We start from the raw sequence: 24455 nt of genomic DNA, 5'->3' as shown, positions 1-24455 counted from the left end.
GCACACACACATGCACACGCACACAGGCACACAATGAAGCTGCTCAAGATTGTTACCAGAAGCTGTAACTCACTCGGAGTTTCGCGTGCGATTGCTTGTATGTGTACAAATGTGTAGAACTAAATAAATTAGGGAGACCTGTTTGTGCCTCTTACTGGTTCCCCATCTGGTTCTCATCTCACGGTTACTTTTGGTTAATTGTGGGGGATCAGGGCAACTTTCCTGAACCCCCCACCCCCGGCATCCCGCTCTCACGGCTCCCGGTCCGCACCTTCACCAGGTGGACGTCCTGTCTGCTGAGCTGGCTCTGGGACAGGTACTCTCTGTTCACGATCCACGGGTGTTTCAGGACTTGAACTGCCGTCAGGCGCTGATGAGGGTCTACGTGGAGCATCTTGGACACGACATCCTGTAAGGGACGACAGCAGAAGCTGATCCAAAGAGCCTCCTGAGCCAAATTCCTTCATTCCTTCCCACGGCAAAGCCTCACCATTGTTCTAACTGATTCTCTGCCCTGATAGGGGAGGGGGAGTCCAAAGTTTACTTTCAGCTTTAAAAGTACATGAATGATTTTTGAATTTGAATGATCATCACCTTAATGGCTTGCCTCAGGTTTTTATCATACTAAAGGTTTGATATGCAAAGAGAAATCAAATGTAGAAATGTTGGATGGTGCATGTAATTTATCAAACTACTCTTTTAGTAAAAATGATACCTTTCCAAAGGGAGAAGCCAGAGAACGACTAGCCACAGATATAAGCAGTGATGACAGTGCATGTGGTGACATTTTTACCAGCACAGGCCACGGACATTTGCTACAAATCAGCACCAGCCACAGAACTGTCCGTCTGGAGCCACTACGTGGGTCCAACGGGCTCATGTCCCATAGGGATGATTTTCTTATGTGACCTAAGATAATCACAATAAAGATTCCTAGGACTGTGACTTGAAGACAAAGCTTCCCTTCACGTTCACTCGTGGCACTGTACACACACGTGTGTGCACAAGCACGCGCACACACAGTTACAAGTATGATGTGCATCTCCATGGCGTTCGCGACGCTCTCTGCACATGCGTTGTGCGCCCTTTCTTTTTTTTTTTTTTTTTAAGATTTTATTTATTTGTCAGAGAGAGAGCGCGAGCGAAAGTGAGCACAGGCAGACAGAGTGGAAGGCAGAGTCAGAGGGAGAAGCAGGCTCCCTGCGGAGCAAGGAGCCCGATGTGGGACTCGATCCCAGGACGCTGGGATCATGACCTGAGCCGAAGGCAGCTGCTTAACCAACTGAGCCACCCAGGCGTCACTGTGCACCCTTTCTTAAGAGTCATCGGGATTGGGGCACCTGGGTGGCTCAGTGGGTTAAGACTCTGCCTTCGGCTCAGGTCATGATCTCAGGGTCCTGGAATCGAGTCCTGCATCAGGCTCTCTGCTCAGCGGGGAGCCTGCTCCCCCCTCCCCTGCCTGCCTCTCTGCCTACTTGTGATCTCTGTCAAATAAATAAAAAAAATCTTTAAAAAAAAAAAAAAAGAGTCATCGGGATTGTCCTTGGGGGAAAGAGGGCCAATGTCACTGTCCCCGTTTTGCAGATGGAGACACTGACATTTACAGTGATCAAACAACTGCCCAAGGAAGACCCACGAGAATCTGCGCTTTCCTCCTAGCCTGCTCACCCTCCTGTAGCACTGCCGCGACATTTCCCCGGGAAGTAAGAGTTAGCATGGACATCAGATGCTGATGATGTACTCAACAGAATTTTTGGTCATAAACCACAACAGAGAAATACTACAGACTAATCCAATATTCTTTTTAAAACAGAGAAATCTAATGCCTTTTAATATTTGGTAACACTGATCTTAGTAACTTCTTGGAACAAATAACTCTTGGAAGCAATATTGTTCCGATTTTCCACGTACACAACTGAAAGCAGAGAGACCTATTTTGTTTGCTTAAGATCTCATAGTAAAGCAACGTTTCTATGCAGGACATGCAAGATGTGCAGTAACAACACAGAAATCCATAGACTTCATCAGATTTTGGAGAACTGGAGGTTTTGTCGTATGTTTGGGGAACACAGAGAGGGGGGAAGGCATGGGACAGATGGGGCAGAAGATCCAGTGGCGAAGGGGCACGGAGAAGTTATCAAGGTCGCAGAAGGCAATGAATCCCTCTGCCTGCAGCAGCAATCCTGATACTTGACTTGACTGCTTTCCTGACATGTTTTCTCTGCTCCCCACTCCTACTTCCAAGGTTTCTCATAAAATTTCTCCTAAAGAAATCACCAGCACCTGAGTCCTGGTCTACTTTGGGAGCCAGAACTAGACGATTCCTATACTCCTTTGAGACAGAATGGACGGGTGGGAGCACTGGGACCATTAGGGTCTGACACACAAGAAATGCTCCCTAAATGCCAGCTGCCTTCTGCTCTCCTATCACCTCTTCCATGACCTTCATCATCACCTCTGCCACCTGCTTCACTGTCCCCTCTGTCATCGGTTCTACCGTCTTCGCTACTGTCTCTTCCACATCTCCTCCACCATCTCCTCCATCGTCTTTTCACCATCTTCTCTGCCACTCCCTCCCCCATCATCTCTACCGTCTTCTCCACCATTTCCTCCACCACCTCTTTCACCATGCTCATCTCCTCCATCATTCTCCCCACTGTCTCTTCTATATCTCCTCCACCAACACCTCCACCGTGACCTCTGTTATCACTTCCACCATCATCTCTGCCACCTCCTTCACCATCTTCTCTGCCAACCCATTATCTCCTCCATCACTTTCATCATAACCTCCACCTCCACCATCTCCTGCACCGTCTCTTCTACCATCACCTTCACCATCATTTCTACCATCTTCATTATCCCCTCTGCCATCTGCTCCATCGTCCTCTCCATCGTCACTTCCACCATGACCTCTGTCATCATTTTCACCATCATCTTTGTCACCTCCTCCACCATCTTGTCCACCATCTCCTCCACCATTTTATCTACCATCACCTCCACCACCTCCTGCACCATCTCCTCTACCATCACCTCTACTCTCTCCCTCATCATCTCTACCACCTACTCCATCATCTCTCTCATCACTTCTGCCAACTCCTCTATCATCTTCTCCATTATCACTTTCACCACCATCTCTACCATCTCCCCCACTATTTCTTCTACCATCACCTCTACCATCACTTCTATCATCTCCACAATCCTCTCTACCAGCTGCTCCATCATCTTCTCTGCCACCTCCTCCACCATCCCCTCCACCATTTCTGTATGAGGTTACACAGTGATGACTATGGCAGCACTAGAATCAGAACCCTAGATGGTCTACATCTTTCCCAGTCATTTTACAGTAACAAAGGAAATAGACTGTTGATACTCGTGGTTGTGTGATCATGTACTATTTAACTAGAGAGGAACTGATGATCTCAACTGAAAAAGACTAAGTCTGTTGTCTCTTTAAACAAGGTTGGTCACATATAGTGAAGCTGCAGGGAAGCCCCAGTGTGGAGTTTTAGAGTAAGAGAAATACACCTCTGTCCCAGAGTTCATCCTGATCAGTCCGTGATCATTCAGGGCACTCAGTTTGCAACATCTCTAAGAGTGCAACAGTTCTTTTATGTGTCAACTTGGCTAAGCCATGATGCCCAGCGTTTGGCCGATCACCAGTCTAGATGTTGCTGTAAAAGTCTTGTTTAGATGAGATGAACACTGAAATCCATCAACCTGGAGTAAAGCAGATGACCCTCCTTGATGTTGGTGGGCCTTATCCAATCAGTTGAAAGCCTTAAGATAAAAAAGACCAGGGTTTCCCAAGGAAAGGGAAGTCTGCCAGCAGATGGGCTTTGGACTCAAGCTGCAATGCCAACTCTTCCCTGAGTTTGCAGCCAGCTGACCTACTCTGTAGATGTTAGACTCATCAGCCTCCACAGCCTTGTGAACTGATTCTTAAAAACAAGTCTTTCTCTCTGTTTTTACCCACATCCTATTGGTTCTGTTTCTCTGGAGAACCCTAGTACACCAAGACAGTAGAAATGTGGAAAGGACTTCAACAAAAGTTTTGCAAAAATATTTTTTTAGTTGAGAAGCTAAAAATAATCTACAAAATACTGAGTTGTGTAAATGAAAGATATCCTCTAGCTTCCTCCCAGATACAAAGGTTGATACAGAACCTCCGCCCCTGAGAAGGAAGAGCGCGGGAAACACCCACCTTTGCGGCATCGGAGATGGAGTCCCAGTTCCCCCCGGAAAGGGCGTACTTCCCGCTGCCGATCCGGGCCAGGATCTCCTCGGGCGTGTCATCCGGTCCGTTCGCAAATGGGGTAAATCTGCGCAAGGAGAGAGTGCATCGCTCTCAGCTCCCATTTTATGGCCTACAGTAAAGTTCATAGCCTGATATTGTCTCTTTTTGTTGTCGTTGCTTGTTTTTTTAAAAGTAGGCTCCACACCTAACGTGGAGCCCAACATGGGGCTTGAACCCACAAATCTGAGAGCAAGAATGAGCGAGATCAAGAGTCAGAGCCACCCAGGCAGCCCTGCCTCTCTGTTGTTAAAAAGAATAGCTCTTTCTTTGCCATCAAGCTCCAAATTCAGGAGTCATGGCAAAGTGTCACTTATTTCTTTTGCCGTGTCCATCCTCCTAACTTGGACTATGGTGTAGGTCAATAAGGCTAGTGTAGAAAGCCCTGTGGACCCAAGCACGAGCGTCCCTGGACCGGTCCTGGCTTCCCTGGCTACCGCGTTACGGTGGCCGGCCCGGGCACTCGGTTCCCGCGGGGAGACTGCGGTCTGACGGAGGAGAGGCCGGGATCTGGAGTCTGAAAGGCCCATGGTTGATCTGTTAACTCTGGTTCTCTGACAAATTAATTTTTGAACACTCAACTACACAACGGGTAGAGTCATACGCTTGCAGGGACCTACACAGACACATAGAGGATGCCGTCCCCACCCACCCCACGGTGAGTCCCTCCGCCGGCTCCCAGCACGAACCAGGGTGTGTCCACACACGCCGGGAGAAAAGGAATTCTATGGGGTCCTCATGGCACCTCCTTTAGCGGCCGAGTCAGTGATCTGGGGTTCATGTGCAGACAATGTGGGTATCAGAGGACCCGCAGGGCGACGCAGCGGTGACAGGAGGAAGGGCCGGATGCCTTCCCTGCCACTGTGGTGCTCGAGGCAGAGCCCCAGGCTCACACATCTGCCTCCCTTCGCTGCGGACGCTCATCACGATGCCGCGGTAAGGCCACAGGAAAAGTTCATGAACTTAAAGACATGGGTCTCCCTGGGGTTCTTAGGACCCTAGACCTTTCAGGCTGGGAGCCTGGAGCACTACACGGCGGCCTCTTCTCATTCAGAAGTGAGGGAAGCAACGCCCGTAAAGGTCAAGGAGTCCGGCCAGAAGCAGAGCCGCTGCGGGATGACCGCGGGTCGGAAGCGGGTGCGCACACAGCACACCCAGCCCTCCTGGACGGCCGCTGTCTCGTCTGCTGGCCTCATGAGTCAGTCGCCTGGCCTCATCGGGTGGCCTTCCTGGAGGTGCTGTTTGGCAGGAAGCTTTCATGGGGGCTTCCTAACTCAAGGGGATGTTTTTAAGAGAAGATGCTGCACCCTCTTAAGGGGCAGCACGTGCTGGGGAGAGCGTGGACACGTGCTTGGAGGCAGGGGTTTGTGTTGATGGGCTCAGTTCTGTGCTCAGTTCGCAACTTCTAGACGTACATTTTAAAGAAAACCTATGGCCAACTTTCTTAAACCTGTTCTTTAGCTGTTCTGAAAGGGCTAAGAAGCGTTTACCCAAGCCCTGTGAGTGTATGTCCCCACCCGTGCACGGGGGCAGGGGTGACCTGGGCTGAATTCAGGGACGGCCCCGGGACGCCTGCCTCACGACATCTCGGGCGCACTCGCCATCACGAGCGGACGCCTACGGAGGGTGTGCATTACCCCGCCAGCATGGTGTACAACAGGGTCCCCAAACTCCAGATGTCACAGGCTGCGTCGTAGCCTTGCCGCTTCAGGACCTGGACGGGGGAGAGCAGACGGCAGATGAGCACTTGGTGAAGAAAGTTCAAGGTCACAGTGTGATCTTCGGAGGAGACCATGAGCTGGGCAGGTGGGAAACGGGGGGATATCGTTTATTAGCACCAAGTCAATACTGACGCCCTGCCACAGGGATCCCCAAAGACCAGCGCAAGCACACGAACCGTGGTTCTTGCCAGACACGTGACGGAGAGCTTGAAAACACTCACTTTTTAAGGCAGAACTTTAAAAAAATGCTGGCAAAGTATACACAACATAAAATGTACCATCTTAATCGGTCTTAGGAACACAGGTCAACTGTCCCACCACCTCGTGTACCTCCTTCCTCTCGCAAAACTGAACCTGTCCCCGTTCCGCTCCCCACGCCCCTCGCCCGGCCCCGGCTCCACCCTCCTCTTTCTGTCTCGGTGGATTCGGCTGCTTTCGGGACCTCATACGGGTGGAACCACAGTAATTTGGCTTTTCTGCTTGCATCAAACAACACGACGTGCTCAAGCTTCATCCCCGGTGCAGTGTGGGACACGATCGCCTTCCTCGGTAAGGCCAGTATCCTTCGTACGAACACACCGCATTTCGTGCACCCAGTCAGCTGCTGAGGCACACTGGGGCCGCTTCTGCCTTCTGGCTATTGGGAATAATGTGCACGTCGTGGGGCGACCGCTGCTCGCGTCTCCACGGGCAGTGTCATCGGGTGTTGGCATGGCCGCATCACATGCTAATCCTGCGTTCAATTTTCTGAGGAATAGTTAACACAGAAGATTTTCATGAGTCCCAGGACTACAGACTTCCACGGAGGGCAATCCTCTGACGTGTTTGTAGTTGATGACAGCAAAGCGGGCGGCGCGGACACGCGGGGGTGATGCACGTCCCTGGGTTAGCACGGACGTGGTCAGGAGAGCTGAGCTCAGTCTTCTTAGACACGAGGGCAAGGGTCCCGTCTTCCCGCCGTTATATCACTGAGGCCGCTGTGTGGCAGCCAATACCGGCGGATTAACTGTCCGTCGTTCAAACCCCCGCGTCACCAGCTCAGTGACCTTCCAAAGTCCTTGGACACACTGAACGTGGTGGTGGTTGTTGTTAATCCACGCGGTGTGGCCATCAGTATCTACCCTGTGTGCCTCATGGGGCGTCCGAAGATAAAAGTAAACACTCAGTAAGAGGGCTTTGTGAATGGTAAAGCGATATACCAATGTAAGATATTCTATAATTGCTAAAACCGAGGCATATGAATATTGATCAAGTAAGACCGTAACAGAGGCTTATAAGCAGGTTGGGTTGAAGGGGGTCACAGGTAGCATCTGGTAACCTAAAAGTGGCCTCACAAGCCCACCCGTATCCTGGCTCGGCACCTGCTGCCTTCCCCATGACCAGCGCGGGAGCGACCTCTCAATTCCAGACCACTCCCAGGTCCCTGGGGGACTCCTTTTTTTCTCTTTTCTCTTTTCTTCTCTTCTTTTATTTTTTGAAGTAGACTCCAGGTCCAGCATGGAGCCCAGCGTGGGGCTCAAACTCACGACCCTGAGCTCGAGACCCGAGCTGAGATCAAGAGCCGGCCGCCTTTCTCCTGGGACTTGCTGTGGGCTTCAGCGCTCTGGCCCGGTGTCGGCAGCAGGCAGAAGGGTCCGCACGCAGGCGACATCCTCTCTCCTTCCCGACGCCCAACCCCCAGCCCCGAGCCTGCCTCGCTCCAGCGGCTGCTCAGGTTTTGTTGTTTACTTAAAGCAAGGGCCTGGGTTTGCCTCCATAAACACAGCAGCACCGTCAGAGCCTGGGGGAACCTTCCCCAGGGTGCCTAGAAGGGGCAGGCGTACGAGACGGGGCTGCCGAGGCTCTCCGAGTCTCCGGGTGTGGCTGAGAGCCCTCACCTGCGCGACACCACGGGTTTCATCTTAGATCCCGCAGCGCGGCTTGCTTCGCTCTGGGAACCGTCTGGACCGGAACCCTGGCATGACGGGAACCCACAAACATGCAGCCTCCCCCACCTGTGTAGCGGCAGATCGACTTCTGATCACAGGGTCGCAGGGGACCCGTGAGCTCCCCTCCGGGGGCATGGGACACGGCCTGTGCTATCTCAGGAACTCCGGCAGTGGCGTGGAGCTGACCCAAATGGTCCACTGCTCGGTAACAGGTTTACAGAAAAGCGTCACCATTAAAAACTTACAAATAGGGGAAGGATAAAGTAAACTGTGTCTGAGCGAGGTCAGTGGCTGGTTCTTTTTCTGACTCATTTCTCCTCTCTAACACGGCCGCTAAGTCAGTCTAAGTAAGTGACTCCGACGTGCCAAACCGCCGGCACCCTCCTCTGCCGAAGGAGCCGGCCCATGCCGGCCGGCGCGGGTCTCTTACCTCGGGGGCCACGAAGTTGGCCGTGTAGCAGGGCGTCATCAACAGCCCGTTCTCGGCCCGGAGCTGCTTGGCAAACCCGAAGTCGCAGATTCGGATGGACTCGGGGTTCCCAGACTCGTCCACGTACAGAATGTTACTCGGCTTCAGGTCTCGATGGACCACCTGGAAAGGCGGTGGGCAGGGTTGGAGCAGGAGGGGGAGGGGAGCATTCAGAAGAGAAGGGGCTTTTCGGGATTGTGACTCTGAGCAGGTCCTGCGGCTGCAAGCCGGGGGGCTCGGATGCTATGCTCTTTGGGGTAAGTACGCAAGCAGCCGGCCTGATGAGAGAGTCACATGTGAGGAAACGTGACGCTGTGTTCAGGTGACAGGCACGAGGCGATTTCTACAGACAGATGTTCACTGGGGGCCCAGCACGCTTCCACGCGGTGAGGGGCTCCCCGGAATGCGAGATGGACACGCAGCCCCTGTCGGGGGCAGGGGACCCAGGGGCAGTGACCCAGCGATCGACCGGAATCCTACAGCAGCACCTGTGGGGGTGAGGAGGGAGGTGCAGGGCATCCCGAGCACAAGGGATGGGGTTGGCAAAAGCCGTCCTGACGTCTCAAAGCCAAGCAGCTCTGTGGGCACACAGACGTTTCTTCTGATGGGGATGGAGGCTGATGGTGAGCACACGCGTGTGCCCTCACACAGCCGGGAACCTGCACGTCTCCACGGTCCTGTTAAAACCCAGGGACAGGAGATGGAGGGAAGCTGAAGGGACACTCGCGGGCAGAGGCCCTGTGGGCAGGGGAGTGGGAGATTGGGGCCAGGCCCATTACCTCCCTCAGGAAACAGAAGCCCATCTGGAAAACCACCATCCCCAGGGTTTCCTCTAGAGTTTGGCTGTCCTGGGGAAACGCTTCGCACCCCCACACTGCCGGTGAGCGCACAGTGCCTGTGCTGTGGTCCCGGAGAAACAGCCTCCTGCTGGTAGGTGGCCGCGTTTCAAACGCTCGTGAGCACAGTGGACAGTGGAGGGTGGCCAGCGACAGCGCGGCCCGAGTTGCGGGATACGCTGGGAGCAAGGGGATCCGAAGTGGAGCCCCAGGCGAGAGCCCCAGGCGGGAGCCCCAGCCCCGCCACTCACGGTGCGCGGCCAGCCCCAGGAGACGCTTCACCTCGGTCCGCTCTGGTCTCCAGAGTGGGTGAGATCAGAGCTTGGGGCTGCATGAACGGAGAGCAGGGGCGGCGCCCGGAGCCCGGCGAGGTCCCCGGCAAAGCCAGCTCTCTCTGTCTCTGTCATCGGTAGGTTTCCTTGGCGCTGGCTAAAGAGTTCCGTTGTCAGTGGATCAACGGGGCCCTTGATCAGCCCGGATACATTTCCTCCATACCTGGTCCAGGCAAACTTAGTTTCCCTAGCTCGCTGCCGGCCACACTGTGTGTGCAGGGATCTCAGACACGGGAGGGGCGGCGGTGACGCAGGAGGAAGCGGGACAAGCCGGGGAGTCCCCTCCAGGCTGCGGGGGAGGGCGGCCGGCTTACCCCCTGGGAGTGGAGGTAGTCCAAGGTCTTGGTGATGGTGCACAGCACGTCGCTGGCCTCGCGCTCGGAGAAGTAGCGCTGCCGCAGGATGCGGTCCAGGAGCTCCCCGCCCCGCATCAGCTCCATCACCAGGTACACCAGCTTCCCGTCGTCATAGACCTGCGAGGCGGAGAGCAGCGCGTGGTCACCGCGGTCCCCGTGCCCGCGCAGCCGCCTGCCGTGGGGGACGAGTGCAGCCCTGGACGCGGCTCTGGCCAGTGCAGAGGCGGGGGGCCCCGTGCTCCCCACGGTGTGAAAATAAGGCTGCGGCTGAAAATGAGTGAACGGCTGATGCCGTCACACCCGATGCGGCCCTTAGGGAAAACCAGCTTTAACAATCTGCAGCAAAGCAGGGAATGAGCCAGCGAGGCCAAGAGCCGGCAAGGGCCAGATCTGAGCTGACACGGCTTGTCCTGCTCCAGTCCCTCCTCTGCCCTGGGGACCTTCAGAGCTGTCCGCCCAGAGCCCAGCGCCTCAGACTTCAGCGTGCACGCCACGGGGGCTCTCATTAGCAGGCGGAGTCTGGCCCAGCAGGCCTGGCACTGTCCATCCGGCCCCAGCCGCGGGGGCCCTCCCTCGGGCTGTATCTGCACTGCTGACCTAGGACTGCCGGGCAGGAAGGGGAGACGGACGGACAGAATCTGCCACACCGTGGAGTGCTCTTATCTCGGGAAAGCGCTGATCAAGGGAGCTTCCCCACGGCACCTTCACGCTCACGAACTAAACAGCCCCAAACCTCTCTCCTCTGGCTCTTTCCTCGACATGCTGAGTGGACAGCAGGTGTCGGGAGGACCTCGTGGGAACGGGGCAGAGCATGTAAACACAGGTCGTGTTCAGCTTGTGCATCAGTGTGATGCATCGGGAACAATTCACTAAAACAATTTGCTTGACTCTGAGCTCAGTGCAGCCTGTAAAGTTGATTTTGGTGCATTTATTTCCAATTTATGCCTCAAAAAAATGCTCTACTTTTGAGAATGGACCTATGATGGTGTCTTTGGCTCAGAATCACCCACCCCAACAGAATGAAAGTGCTTTGAAAAGCTTAGAAGTCTTCTGATGAGCTGGTTTCTGCTTTCGGACCTTCACATAAATAAACCCACAACGGCGGGGACACCGGGCTGCGCTGCGGGGGAGCCTGGGACCCGCGGGGAGGAAGCCGGTTCGCTTTCCACAGGCTAACACGGGGCCTTGCTCCATACTTTCCTCCGAGGTGAACCGGCACTTGGCAGTGCCCTGGGTCCAGGAACTGACAGGGCCCAAAGGGAAGTCGAGGCAGCCCCGAAATCTTGAGCCCCGAAATCACAACCCTGGCATCATCGTGGACTGCGAGGGTGAAGGTGGTGAGGTGACAACTCTGCCCCACCCCAGGCCCCGTCCCACCCCCGCCCTCGCCCCACCCCCAGCCTCTGCGCTGGGCTTCCGAGGGAGCGGACCCCCTCCCTTCCCTCTCCTGGGCTGGGGGCCACACACGACCCAGCAGAGGCAGAGGAAGCTGGAAGGAACCCCACGGCCACTGCTGGGTCTGGGGGCTCAGATCTGACCCAGCTGCGTCTCAGCCACCCCCGACTCCCCATTTCTGCCATGTTTGGCAACGGCCCCAAGCAATAACCCATCTGGCTTCGCCTTCGCACCTGCTCCCTGACCTCCCTATATCCCATGCCACCCGGTTTGGGAGTGCGGGGGTGGGGCGGGGTTGCCCTCGGAGGGTCGGGAACTCGAGCAGCTCCCGGGTGATCTCGAGGGGCCCGCGGTGGGTACTGGCTCCCGCACACACTCCGGGGGGAGGCGGCCGTGGCTGACCCGTAAGAGAGCCGCCCTGAACCCACGCTGGCCTCAGGGCCGGGCGAGGAAGGGCGCACCGGGCAGCGTCGCCGCTGCGTGGGGACCACTTACGTCTTTGAGGGTGATGATGTTCGGGTGCTGCCCGTACCTCAGGAGGATCTCGATCTCCTCCGAGGGGTCTCTCTTGCTCTTATCGATGATCTGGAACGAGCAGAGCGCCAGACGTGAGGCTCCGGGACGGCGTCGGCGCTCGGACCGTCTCTGCCTCCCCCCCCCTCCCCCCCGCCGAGCTGAGGCTCAACCAGGGCAAGTGACAGTCACCTAGACGCTCACGGCCATCCTCTGTCCCAACTAGCGTGAGCCTCAGACATGAATTCCCAGGTATTACAGGGCTGGAGAGAGAAGGGGGCTTGAGGGCTTACTTAGGCCACCAAAGCAGCAGGTGTTTCAGCCACCGTGGCGGGCTCCGTGTGGGTGGCCCGCGCTCTCCGCTCTGTCCAAAACGAGCCTCCAGCTCCCGGCCTCACCGTGCAGTGACACACAGGCCCAAAGCGGGACCGTGTGCGTGGTTCCCCGCAGGAGACGCCCAGGCCGGTGTGCAGGCCGAGCCGGCCGCTGTGGCTTAAACACGCAAATGCTCCTTCCCCTCTGTCACCCAGCGCCTGTGTCCCACGTCCGAGGGTGACAGCCAAACCCCCCACCCGAGAGAACAGATGGCATCTGAAGGCAGGACGGGCGCCTCAAACAGGGGAGCCGCGGGGGCAGGGCTGGTCCCTCCGGAGGTGGCCGACCGCGCCCTTGCTGCGGCTGCCGCGGGCCGGAGCCGGTGGGGAGGCCGCATCCCCGGCGTGTGTGTCAGAGACGACACTCAGGACGGAAGAGCCTCGCCGCTCCCGAGGGAAGATTCGCCGAATTCTGAGGCTCCTCGGAGAACGAGCCGGCGCGTGGCCGCCGGAGCAGGACGGAGATGGGCTGTGCCTTCTCTCGGGTGACACTCCGAGAGGAGCTCTGCGTGACACTGTCTCTTCCGCTGAGCTGAACAGCGAGCTGGGCAGTGCCGACCCACTGCCGGAGGCTGCCCTGGACGCCCTCGTCCTGCCCCTTCGCTGTTCGGAGATCACCCGGGGCCCACGCTGCTCTCCCCGGCTCGGTGCGGGAGCCCCCAGCCAGGCTCCGCCAGCGCGGCAAGCCCTGTGCCCTGTGCTCGTCAACAAGCGGCAAGTTAAGTGCCCTCGCTTGACACCTTTTCCTCCTCTTGCCGCGGGCAGCGCCACTGACGTGCTGGAAGGTCAGTCTGGCCTCCGTGCGAGACGTGCCGGCGGCCGGTTCAGCCGTGGGGTTCCGGACTCCGCGGCTCTGACCGCGGGCCGGCCAGCGCGGTGTGAGGATCCCTTCTGCGCCAACAGCCCACGGGTCGTTTGAGCTCTGGGGGCCGTGACCTTCTCTTTGAAATTTGAGAAGGTTAAAGGACATTAGTGGATTTTTTAAGAAAGATTTTATTTATCGGGGAGAGAGAGAGCACAGAGGCAGAGGGAGAAGCAGGTTCCCCGCTGAGCAGGGAGTCCGATGCAGGACTCGATCCCAGGACCCTGAGACCATGACCTGAGCCGATGGTAGACACCCAACTGACTGAGCCACCCAGGTGCCCCACATTAGTGGATTTTTAAAAAATGAATGGTCGATTCATTTTTTTGGATAAAACTTCAGGATAAAAGCAGTGTATTCTCAGCCTAAATCTGTTTTGTCACCTTCACAATGGAGTTGGAAGCAGGAGGCTTTCCCTCTCCTGCCAGCGGCCAGTTACAGGACCGCATGGGGGGACTGCACAGGCAGGCCCTCCTCGGGGCCGGGGGCTCCTCCTTCCTCCTGTGGGGTCTCCCTGGGACAGAGCTGACCTGAAGCCCAAGGGCAAGGCTGGGCACAGCAATACGGCCGCGGCCGCTCAGGGAGGAGCACGGGTGGGTGTGCAGGGGGAGGGGACACCCGTCCTCCGTGAGGCCCGCGGAGGCTCAGTTCCCACGGCCGGCCCGCGGGCTCCCACCAGCCTGCGGATCCGGGCAGGGCCGACGCGGGGTCCAGACAGCAGCACGTCCTGCTCACACCCGGGCTCTTGATCCTGACCGCTGTCAGCAAGTGCCGGCTGCTTTCACCCACCAACTGGTTTCTGGAATTATCACTGTCACTTTTTTAAGATACGGAAGAAGAGTCTTCATGGAGACGCTGAGCCATGAGGCAGGGTTACTGGCCCCCGAGCTCAGGCTGCTGTCTCTGCAGGGGGACGGCAGGGCCCAGAGAGAGGCTCTGAGCGCTCGTCTAGACACGGCAGGGAATGGGCTTCTTCTCTGTGGGGTCAGTTTCCCAGGATTGCCCTTGATCGACTTGCTTCTAGTTCCGAAGGCGCCGGTGGATCAAGGTCTTTATTCTGAGAACAGTACTGGGCTTCAAGCGCAGGAAGGAATTCCGGGCCGGCGTGGTGACAAGTAGGGCCCGCTCTCCCCTCCGTGCTGGGGCTGAGAGCCGGCGGAACCACAAAGGGTCAAGAGGAACGTCCCCGTCATTCTTGTCCTACAGTGGCCACTGACGGCAGGCAGGACACTGCCCGGGGTTAGCCGCCCCCCCACCCCCCCACGGCCCATCAACGAGCCTCCTGCCATGTTGCTCTCCAGCAAGCTGTATGCCTACGGGGCTAAGTCAGCACCCGCGGGACGCAACGGAGGGCAGACGCGGGCTCTCTCTGCTGGTGAAGCTTATGGGGACGGACGTATCAGGAGCATTTCTCTTTTCTTCCTTTGAATCGGTCGATCAGTGACTTATTAAGGTAAGCTCTGTGCCCAGCGTGGGGCTTGAACTCACCGCCCTGAGACCGAGGCTGCATGCTCTCCCCGCGGAGCCCGCCAGGCGCCCCTCACGTCCATCTGTACTCTGGCTGCCGGAGCCGGGGAGGGGTGGGAAGAGGCGTCGGGAAACGAGCCTTCCCCGTCCTCAGCTTTTCCTCTTCCGACTCTGCACCCCTCCAGCTTCCTCGTCCCAGGCTCCCCCCGGTGCCCCCCTCCTGGGACACTGAGTCCCGCGGCGCAGCGGGCCCAGCGGCCGTCCAGAGGAGGGGCTCCCCGGCTTGCTGCGAGCCCCGGAGGCGGGGCATTTCCACGAGCTTCTCCCAGGACCAGTGTCAGGAGTGCACACGGGGCTCGGGCGCGCGGCCGTTCACAGGATTTCACAGACGACTTCTCCCGTACAGTTAATTTAAGCAAATGGCACAGTGACAGGACTCTGGGTTTTCCTGCTGGAAAAAATGAACATTTCCGTGCCCGTCAGTTTCCTTCTAAAAATAAGCTCTATTCATGTCAAACATTTGTCTCCGTCCGGCTGCGTTTCTGGTGGCTCGAGCGTCCACATCAGAGCAAGAGCACAGGAGTGCAGAGGCTCTTGCAACCGCCTGTGGGGACACAAAATGGGGTCCATGTCGGGACAGCCTGCCCAGCCCCCTGCGGACGTGCGGGGGCGCCCAGAGTCACGGGCACCTCCGCTTTCTCCAGTTACACCTTCACTGGAACCAAATGGTCACTAAAACCACATGTTTTCCTGGCAGATCCCACGGTTGGGCTGTGACCTTCCTGCTGCCCAGCCGCATTTGCTCTGTGTGGCGCTCTCAGGCTTTCCCGGTCTGGAGGTCGCAGAAGGCAGGGGTGGGGGGAGCCGGAGTGCAGCTTTCGGGCTCCAGCCCTTAGAAGCGAGGTCCCCACCCTAGGGAGGTCATGGGTGTGCATGCTCGGATGTCGGTGACTTTCCCACTTACGGGCTGAGTGTCCTTGTGTTGTTGACGTGTCGGTCTCTGTGCCCCCACGGTGAGGGTGACGTCGTCCCCCACGGTGCCATGACCATCAGCGGACCTAACAGGCAGAGCACGTCGAGTCTGGTGGCAGACAGTGAGTGCCGTTTGCCGTCATCACCGTCGTCAGAACCCGGGGAGAGAATGTGTGTAAGTCCGACTTGTCTCATGCCTGGGGCTCCTGGGCCCGCAAGCTTCAGCTGTTGGATTGTTGGCTCCTTAGAAATCCACTGATGTTTGTGTTTCGAAACCAAGGATGGAAATAGCAAAAGCAGTCCCTCGGGTGTGCACGTGAGGTCCGTGCCCTGCGACCAGGGGTGTGTACGTGAGGTCCGTGCCCTGGGGCCAGTGGTGTGCACGTGAGGTCCGTGACCTGGGGCCAGGGGTGTGCACGTGAGGTCCGTGCCCTGGGGCCAGGACACATCCAAGTCACAGTCCGCAGACACCGTCTGGAACTCTCTCGAGAGGCACCTGCACAGGCTTCTGAGAGGCTGAGACATTTACGAACATTAAGGCAGCTTTTCCACGGAAAATGAGCTCCGATAGGTTCCGAGGCACCTTCCCTTCCACACAACGCCAGGAACTCTTCCTTTGATACGAATTGGCTGGCCGGGCCTGCCCCACGCACTTGAAATGCTGCACAGGAAGCTGCCGCGCAGGGTGACTGCAAACCCATCACTCTGGTCGACTGGGGACACACTGGGTGGAGAGGTTTAAATACGGCCTTCAAGGTCGTTAATGTGATGACAGAGTAATTATAGCGGCAAAATCAGGCACCCATAAAACAGAGAAATAAGCTTAAAGCAAAACACAGTGATATTTCCAAGACGTGAGAGCTAATGCATCCTGCGCTCCAGGACGGGCCCCTGGTGGACCCCGCCCTCCTCGGGGAAGGCCGTGCCCTGGCAGTTCCCGCTGCGCCCGCCAGAGGGCCTGCCCTGCCCGAGTAGAGGCAGGAAGCACCGGGCTCCCGCACCCGCGGTCCTGCGATGTCATCCTGAGACCAGGAGCAGAAGCAACACAGAGAAGGCGTCCACCACCCTCATCTCCCAGACTCCAGCCCGCTGGAGTCCACCTGCAGGAGACAGCCGCCCCTACCCCCGGCCTCAAAGGATGCTTTAGGCTGAGGTTCTCAGCCTCAGCACTGCTGACATTATGGGCTCAGAGATCCCGGGACCAGGACGGCGGGAGGGCCCATTCCGGGCGGGACGCTGTGCTGCGTTCCTGGCCTCGGTGCATGATAAACCAGGTGTCTCAGACAGTGCAGTGCCCCCCAGGGAGGCGGCAGCACCAGCCCCCCCCCCCCCACTCAGTATGAATGCCCCAGGCGGAAGCCCCTGCCCCCTGGCCACAGTCCTGCTGTCCATCAAGGTGGCTGCAAACCTTTTTCTGCTCCTTACTCAGTGGGGTGGTCTGAGTCACCCATGCAGGCAGCGTGCACGAGAATCTTGCCCGCGCATGCAAGAATTTGCACGGCCGGGTCTGCTGGGGGCTCGCGTGCGAGCCGGGGTGCGGGGCTGAGCTCAGCAGCGGGGCCTCAATGGGGCGCCTGTTGACCAGAGTCCAGCTCGCATGCCAAGTCACGAACGGCCGCGCTCTCCGTGCGGGGCTGCTGAAAGCCGTTCTTCATTTTACAAGTTCTCCCATCTCCAAGTGGGGACACGGTTTCTCTCCCACCAGTCAGCTGACACAGAAAAAGGCCAAAGAATATTTCCATTATGTCCTCCCTGGAAAATGCTGACGACGAGACCGAGGAGCGAGCTGCAGGATGTTACATTTTGGTACCGTGTGGGTCCGTCCTGAACACGGAGCTCTGCCTTGAAACGCCCGCCAGCTCCTTCTCCTCTGAAGCAAACCCGAACCGGGACCCGGAACCTGACTGCTGCCGTCCCAGCAAGCAGCGGGCACGGGCGTCCGACCCACCTCTGGGTCGCGGGGCTGCACGGTGCAGGGCCCAGCTCCGCCCTGCGCGTGCGGAACTTAAACACCTTCCAGGCAACACATCACCACCCAGCGCGGTCTCGGGGAGGCTGGGGAAGGCCCCAAGTCCGCCAGCTCACTGTCCAGGGAGCGTCAGGGCTCGGAAGAAGGAACAGGAGGACCCGGCTTTCCGGGCCGCGGCCCTGTGCCTGGCTTCTGGGCCCTGGGCTGAGATGCCCCAAGTTCCCAGTGCAGCGTGGCCTCAGCGAGTGGTGGGGACCGAGGCGAAGCCACAGAACAAAGCCGAGTTCAGACGGTGCAGTTATGAGGGCGCCAGCCGTGGGGACAGTTCGGGAAACACACCACCGCCTCTGTCAATGGCAGATTTATTTTCCGAGGCACAAAGCGCAGCTGAGCGGCCCCACAGGGGCCGGCTGTGTTCTGGAAGGCAGCGTGGGCACGGAGCCACCCGGACAAGGCGCCGCGTCTTTGTGCTCCCCGGAAGCCGCCCTTGTCTCCAGGACTGCGGCCGGTCTCCTGACGTGGCTTAGGAATTCAGCCATGAATTCCTTGAGAAACGACCGAGGCAGAAGACATTCCCCGATGGCCACACACGCACGTGAGACGTGTGTGCCCTACACTCCGGGGTACGGATGCAAGCCCCGCCTGGGACCCACCACAGGTGCACGCCCGCCTCTGGCACAGCATCTCCACAGGCACCCGGGGCGTCCACGCACGCACGCCTCGGAACACTCCCAGGGACTAGGAGACACAAAACTCCTCATCAGCTCAAGTCTCAGAAATGCACGGAGCCCCGCACACCCGTTCTGCAGGGGTCCCTGCTGGCGACGCCCCTGGGTTCCCGGGGTCCTGGCAGTCCTGCTGAAATACGGGGTTGCACAGACTCTCGGTGCTTGGCTGTCTTTGCAAACCTGTATTTCATTCTTTCTGGCTGGAGGACTTCAGGGTACATCTGTCCACAAGCCAGCAATTTCCAACCCAAACGAGACCAACCCAAACTAGACCAAAGGGCTAGTTTGGGGGAGCTCGTGTCTTTTTTTCTTTCTTCTTTTGACAGAGTTGAACATTTTCTCAGTGCAAGAAGCAAGGGGCATAGGTGACCCGTGAAGGAATGGGGTCCTCCCCTGGCAGGCGTCATTTTGAACAATGTCTTCTGAGCTAAGGAAGGGCTCCTTTTACCCTGCCGCTGCCAGACACGCTCCGTGTGTGCCCCAGTGTTTGGTGAAGGGCACGCTGGTGCCACGTGGTGTAGACACGTCTGGGTCTGGTCCTGCTGATGCCGCAGGCTGGACCCATCTTCTCCAGAGTCCCGAGGTCAGTGTGCATTAGAGCATCTCTGGCTGTCTTGTGCAGAGAATGCACAGTTTACACTTTTTACATAAATGAGGTTATACTTTTGGCCAGAAGCTTTTGCTCTAGTGCACATCACCAACCAGAAAACTTAAGAACCTGGTGTTTGGGATTTCCATATCAGATATCAAATCGAGCAGTAATTACAGAACCTAAAAGTATTATGTAGAGACTGGGTTCTAGATGATTCTGAATAATTATTACTATCTACCACCAGCTCTCTGTTTAAGTCTGCATAGACATTACTGGTTTATGCCTTAGACATTTCTTTGATTTAATTTTTGGTGACTGTAGCTCCCCCCCACCCCCGACCCCCTCAAACACGGCTCCTGTCCCCCAGTTGTATTTTCCAAAATATGGAGCGCCCAAATCTTTCATTCCAGGGTATACTGTACATAAAGCTACGAAAGGTGGTCAGTACTTAAATGTTGGATAAAACTGAAAATATTCATGATCTGCAAACTAAGTTTTGAACGGGTAACCCAGTGTCACAGCAAACTGTAGTCTGTCTTATTCGAGCTTGTGGGACAGCGTGCAGAGAGGAAGCTGGCTGGTTCACGCGCGTATGTGCTCTTACCTTCACGGCGTACTCTGCCTCCGTAGCTTTATGCACACATCGCTTGCACACGGAATAGGAGCCCACCCCGATGTCCTCCTTGATCTCATAGCCGTCGCTGAAGTGGATGTTGTTCCCGTGTAACTGCTGTGGAGAGAGCCCAGGACGGGGCTGTCAGGGCTCGCGCGGCAGAGGCACCCAGGGCACGGGCAGCAAGGGGGGGCCCGGATGGCGCACTGGGGCTCACAGAGCGAGCCCAGGAGATAAGGGGATTGTGAAGGTCGCGCAGCCGGTCAGCAATGGTTAAAGCTTAGGTTAAAGCAAAGGTTAAAGCTTAACCTTCTGGGCATGAGCTTAGTTTTCAGACCATCCGACACAGAGTCTGAGACTCTGGAGGCGGGAGCACAGAAGGTGATGGGTGTGTGGCTCTGATGCTTGAGGTGGAGCAGTGTCTGGTGTCCACATCTACAGGGGCTCACACCCCGTGATGTCCCATCGCAGCCCCCCTCTGCCGTGTGCACGAGCCTCCACCCACGCACTGAGAGCACAGACAGAAAACCACCACTTAGCCGCCGTTCACGATGGCACATGGCGTACGCTGTCATGTCAGGTGTCCCCGTTAGACACACTGTGGGCTCCCTAACGGCCCCGGAGAAAGATACATGGAAATCTAATGCCACCTCATCTTCCCTGACTTTGTCCTTACATAACATACGATCACAATTCCTTCTTAGAATTCTCTGCATCTGGTTTCACTTATTGGGTGGAAAACTCCTTCTAAAAATGTCATCTGAATCGATCTCCCCAACAGTACATTTCAGAACAGGAAGCGGCTCCCACAAAGCCAACCAGTCTCTTGGGGGAGCCGACTCGGTCCACACAGCGAGGACGCGCCTGTCTGACCCCTGTGGGGGCCCCAGCCACAGACACACCCCAGGGGCGTTCTGACCAGAACTCTTTCCCCTTCATGAAGGTGGAAGCAGAGCAAGGGTCGGAGGCACGGCTCTGCTCACCAGGAGACTCGGGGACGCCCGGGAGGGTGGGAACAGAGCGGGTCCCCCTGGCCCTGGCACCAGCACCCCGGGACCCAGCCTGGCTCTCCGTCCACGTGGACACAGGCTGGAGCCCCACCGCCCACACCTGGCGGAGGTGCGTGCCGCCGGCGGTGCGGGGATTACCTGCACGATGGGGTGAACCGCGGCTTTGAGCAGATCCTGCTGCGAGGGCTCCCGGACCAGACTCGAGGCCACGAAACTGAATCCTCTGAAGAGATGGTGTGCGTTGGCGCTGGGGGGCACGCCGGGGGAGTCTGCAGGCGACAACGAGACCGCTCAGCCTCCGGGACGGGCTCCCTGGCTGGAATTCTCCAACCACTGTTGCTTAACTTAGGACAGCGCGCAGTTTGCCTCTGTGCTGGGCAGTCCCTCAAGTGCCAAGGACACAGAAAAATCGTTCTTTGCACTTAAACGTTAATAAGAGGGAGAACTTTCTAAGTACGTGAGCTCAGAGCGTGGCTGTGCTGAAGGGTAACGGACTGTGAAAGGGGGTACCCCGCATCCTGTCGGCGATCCTGCCTGCGGAGTGGGAGTACCTTGCGCTGGGCTTACCGTCTTTTTCTTTTTAAGATCAAGCCAGCACTCAGGCTGGTTTCCATCCCCTGATGTGCGTGAGTCAGCCGCCCGCTGGAGAGTGTGCTGGCGAGAGCCGCCCGGGGAAAGTTGAAAAAGCCCTCAAACGTCCTCGTCAGAAACACCCACGGAATCATCAGAGTTCTAAGTTTTCTCTTATCCAGCTAATGTGTCTGCTTTTTAAGTACTGCGCCGAAAATCAGCACCCTGCACGATTCTCAAGCGGGTTAAATTCTACTTATGCCACTTGTCACTCAGGCGTGACCCCGGCACCCACCGAGTGTGGGCAGTGGTGGTGACACCACGAAGACCCACCTGAGCCCCCGCCGGTCGGCCTGAGCCCGACCGCTGCGGCTCGGTCCGTGCAGGGGGAGGCAGCCCTGGTAGAGCAGGCATGGCAAGGTCATTCTGAGGCAGTGCGTATCTGATCTGCAAAGTCTTCATTCACGAATGAAAATGCAGCAGTAGAAGTTAATAGACCTGCTGTCCCCCAAAAAGCACACACACTCCCCAGCAGCTGTAAATGAGCCTCTTGGGCTAGGCTTCAAGCCAGCCATCAGCCGGCTGCGGCTAATTCTCCAGGATAAGCTGGGATTCTTATCTAAAGTCCTAAGGAGGGATTCTTATCTAAAGCGCTAAGTAGGACACTGGAATGCCCTGGGGGTTCAAGACTGCTTAAGGTTGTTGGATCCCCTGGGCTTTGGTGGAGACCCTCAGGGCAGCACGGCAGTGCAGGGCACTTTGGGAGAAGACAGACCTCAAAGCTGAAAATCTGTGCAGGAAAAAGGCAGACAGTAGGAAGCAAGCCGGGGCGCGGAGCCCTGGGTCTGGAGCGGCTTGGCGCCCGCCGTGCCTCAGCTCTGCTGTCTAGCAGCACATCGTTTTCAGAGTCTAAAAACGACTCAGCGGAAGCTTCTGGGTTTTAATTAAGCTTCCCTAGTCTAGCACGGTGGGGATTTATTTCCCAGCACCCACAGCCGAACTCAAAGGAAACAAAGTGGAGCCTCTCTTCCAAGTTTCTCCACGTAGCGTTTTGTATCTGACCATCTATTTGTTTCATGCTTATCCCTAAAAATCATAGGACATTTCAAGTTCAGAAGTAGTAAGAACCCCCAAAGATAGGAGATCTCTCTTTATTTTCTTCACAGAACACCAGTACGTAACATACACTGACTGACACGGACTGACCGTGTTCCCCCACAATTGGTAGTTTGAAGCCCGACCCCTCCGCGTGACTGTCTTTGCAGATGAGGTCTTTCGGCAAGTCATGAAGGTTAAATGAGGTCGGGAGACCTGGTCCAATGGCCCTGGCGTCCTTGTAAAAAGCAGGTGAGACAGCAGGGACCACGCTCTTCCTCCTCAGCACAGAGTAAGGCCGCGGGAGGCCGTGTGCCAGCCGGGAAGAGAGCCCTCCCCAGGAACCGAAGCGTCTGCTGGCCATCTGCGGCTCGGACCGCACGGACGTGGTCGGCGGCCTTCCTCTCCCCCCAAACCCTCTGACTACGGGAGGGGCTGGCACTGCCCGGAGGTTCCCTGCTTGTGCGTGCCTGAGAGGAGCGGCCCCCGGAACGCAGCTCAGAACAGGAGACAGCGGAGGGGGTTCGAAGAACCCTGGGGGACTCCAGACCAGATGTCACCCAGGTGGGGACCCAGAATCAGTTCTCTCACCTAAAGCTTAAAGGTGGAGACGAGAGAACAAGAAAGTCAAACAGAGCCGACCGGCACCCTCCATGGAAGTGTTCTGGAACACCAGACCTTCAGGCTAAGTCGCGTCCCTAACTGGCCGGGGAGGAGGAGGAGGAGAACCGGGGTGGGGACAGAACTCTGGGCTGGCTCGCCCTCGCCGCCGGCACACACCTGTGGGCGTCCGTGCTGTGAACTCGGGGTCAAAGTGGAAGGTGTCCTCGGGCCTGCCCACCGCTGGTTTGAAGGGCGGCTTGATCTCCTTCCTGTACAGCTTCTGCGGGGAGAGCAAGACAGGACGCTGAGGACCACGGACCCCCTGGGGAAGACGTGCGACAGCAGAGCCGGCGGCGGTGGAGGGAGCCGGGCCTCGCACACGCCGCCGGGGATGCACCCGTGGCCGGCTCTCTGGGATGCACCGAGTGGGTTCGGACACACGCAGAACGCCGTGTCTGTTACGTGTTTTTATCGTGGAAGGTATCGGATAGAGCTGGACGCTACCAAAGCCATGACTAAACCATGAGGAGTTGGACACCTGCTACGTATCCTCCCTTGAGGGCGATATGAAGTTTTCAACCTTTCTGGGGGGCAGAATGTTTTTCTGAAGGATCTAACCCCCCCCCCGCCCCCACTCCGGGAACAGCAGGCAAGAGCCCCTGCTGCCTGGCACCCTCCTCCTGTCCTGCCCTGGCCACCGTGGGGCCAGCGCCTAGGGGATGCTGGGATGGCCGCCAGCTAGAACGAGCCAGGTCCTTCCTCACACAGCCCAGAGCCCGTGACCGGCACTTCCAAGTCTCCAGATGGAGACTCACGCTTCTCCAGAATGGCCTGACCTCTGCTGCACAGAAACTCCAGCCCCCCACCGCTTCCCTCTGACACTGGCCTTCTTGAAAACGCCTTCCAACCCGGTGATCTTGTCGCCTTAGGCAAGGCAACAATGTGTTGTTCTGGGGAGATGCAACATCGGGAGAAAACCGTGTGGAAGCCTGGGAACAAGGTGGATAAAGCCACGGATGGGCAGGAAGGGGGTGTGGGCAGGTGAGGGAAGCTGGGGCCAGTCAGGGAGGTGGTGCAGAGGCACGGGGGCCTCAGGCCTCCACCCTGGCTGAGGCTGGGGGGGGCAGCCGCAGTGGGGACTTCAGAATGCCCCCATCCTGGGTCGCTCGGTGGGCCCGGGGCATGGAAGTCATGGCGCTGGCCGGCGTGCAAAGATCCTGGTGGGCTGGTGCATGGGCAGCAGGGCTCGGACACCAGGAAGGGGGTCTGGCTGCAAACATTTGGGACGAGTTTTCCCAGTTCTGCCTGATCAGAGGGGACCACCAGGCACTTTCTTGGTGCTTCCGCTCAGCAGGCCTGGAGACGGACCCTGACGGCTCAGACAGCGGCCGCAGTGGCTGCCTCCCGACTGTGCTGCATCTCTCCATAGCACAGAAAAGCAGCTTTTATCAGCCTGTCTTTACAGACAAGGAAACCCAGGCTAAGACAGGTTGGCTGAGCTGTGCGAGATCAGGAGTGAGGGGGGCCAGCGGGGGAGGACCCGGCATCCTGACCCCGTTACAGCAGCGCTCAGAGTGAGGGAAGGTCCAGCTCGGGCAGGAGGGCGCGAGGCCCCGATCCCTGCTGGGAGCACACCCTTTTGGAAGTCGAGGTGGTGGTGGGAACTGCCTGGAGTGATGGTTAGAACAAAAGCCGGACACAAAAGTGTCTGGCCGGTGACCGCCGGGCTCCCCCCTGGTTTCACGAGCCGTGGGCGTGC

General features: G+C 57.5%; 1 protein-coding gene across 6 annotated transcripts in view; it reads right to left on the bottom strand.

The window, feature by feature from the left end:
- Positions 1–24455, bottom strand: part of RPS6KA2 (ribosomal protein S6 kinase A2) — a 296857-nt gene that overhangs the window by 4641 nt on the left and 267761 nt on the right. For 4 of the 6 annotated variants that reach the window (XM_082730472.1, XM_082730474.1, XM_082730476.1 and 1 more), the window contains 9 exons: positions 22874–22976; positions 20567–20697; positions 19410–19535; positions 11824–11913; positions 9892–10050; positions 8371–8532; positions 5929–6005; positions 4202–4319; positions 272–409 (listed from right to left, as the gene is read on the bottom strand). In XM_082730472.1, coding sequence (XP_082586598.1) covers positions 272–409; positions 4202–4319; positions 5929–6005; positions 8371–8532; positions 9892–10050; positions 11824–11913; positions 19410–19535; positions 20567–20697; positions 22874–22976 — 1104 coding nt within the window. The remainder of the gene's footprint in view (positions 1–271; positions 410–4201; positions 4320–5928; positions 6006–8370; positions 8533–9891; positions 10051–11823; positions 11914–19409; positions 19536–20566; positions 20698–22873; positions 22977–24455) is intronic. The other 2 variants (XM_082730475.1, XM_082730477.1) reach the window with 1 other exon arrangement.

Source organism: Mustela nivalis, assembly GCF_964662115.1.
Source record: "Mustela nivalis genome assembly, chromosome: 5".
Taxonomy (NCBI): Eukaryota; Metazoa; Chordata; class Mammalia; order Carnivora; family Mustelidae; genus Mustela; species Mustela nivalis.
Note: the sequence above shows the minus strand (reverse complement) of the source record. Positions and strands in the feature narration are given on the sequence as shown.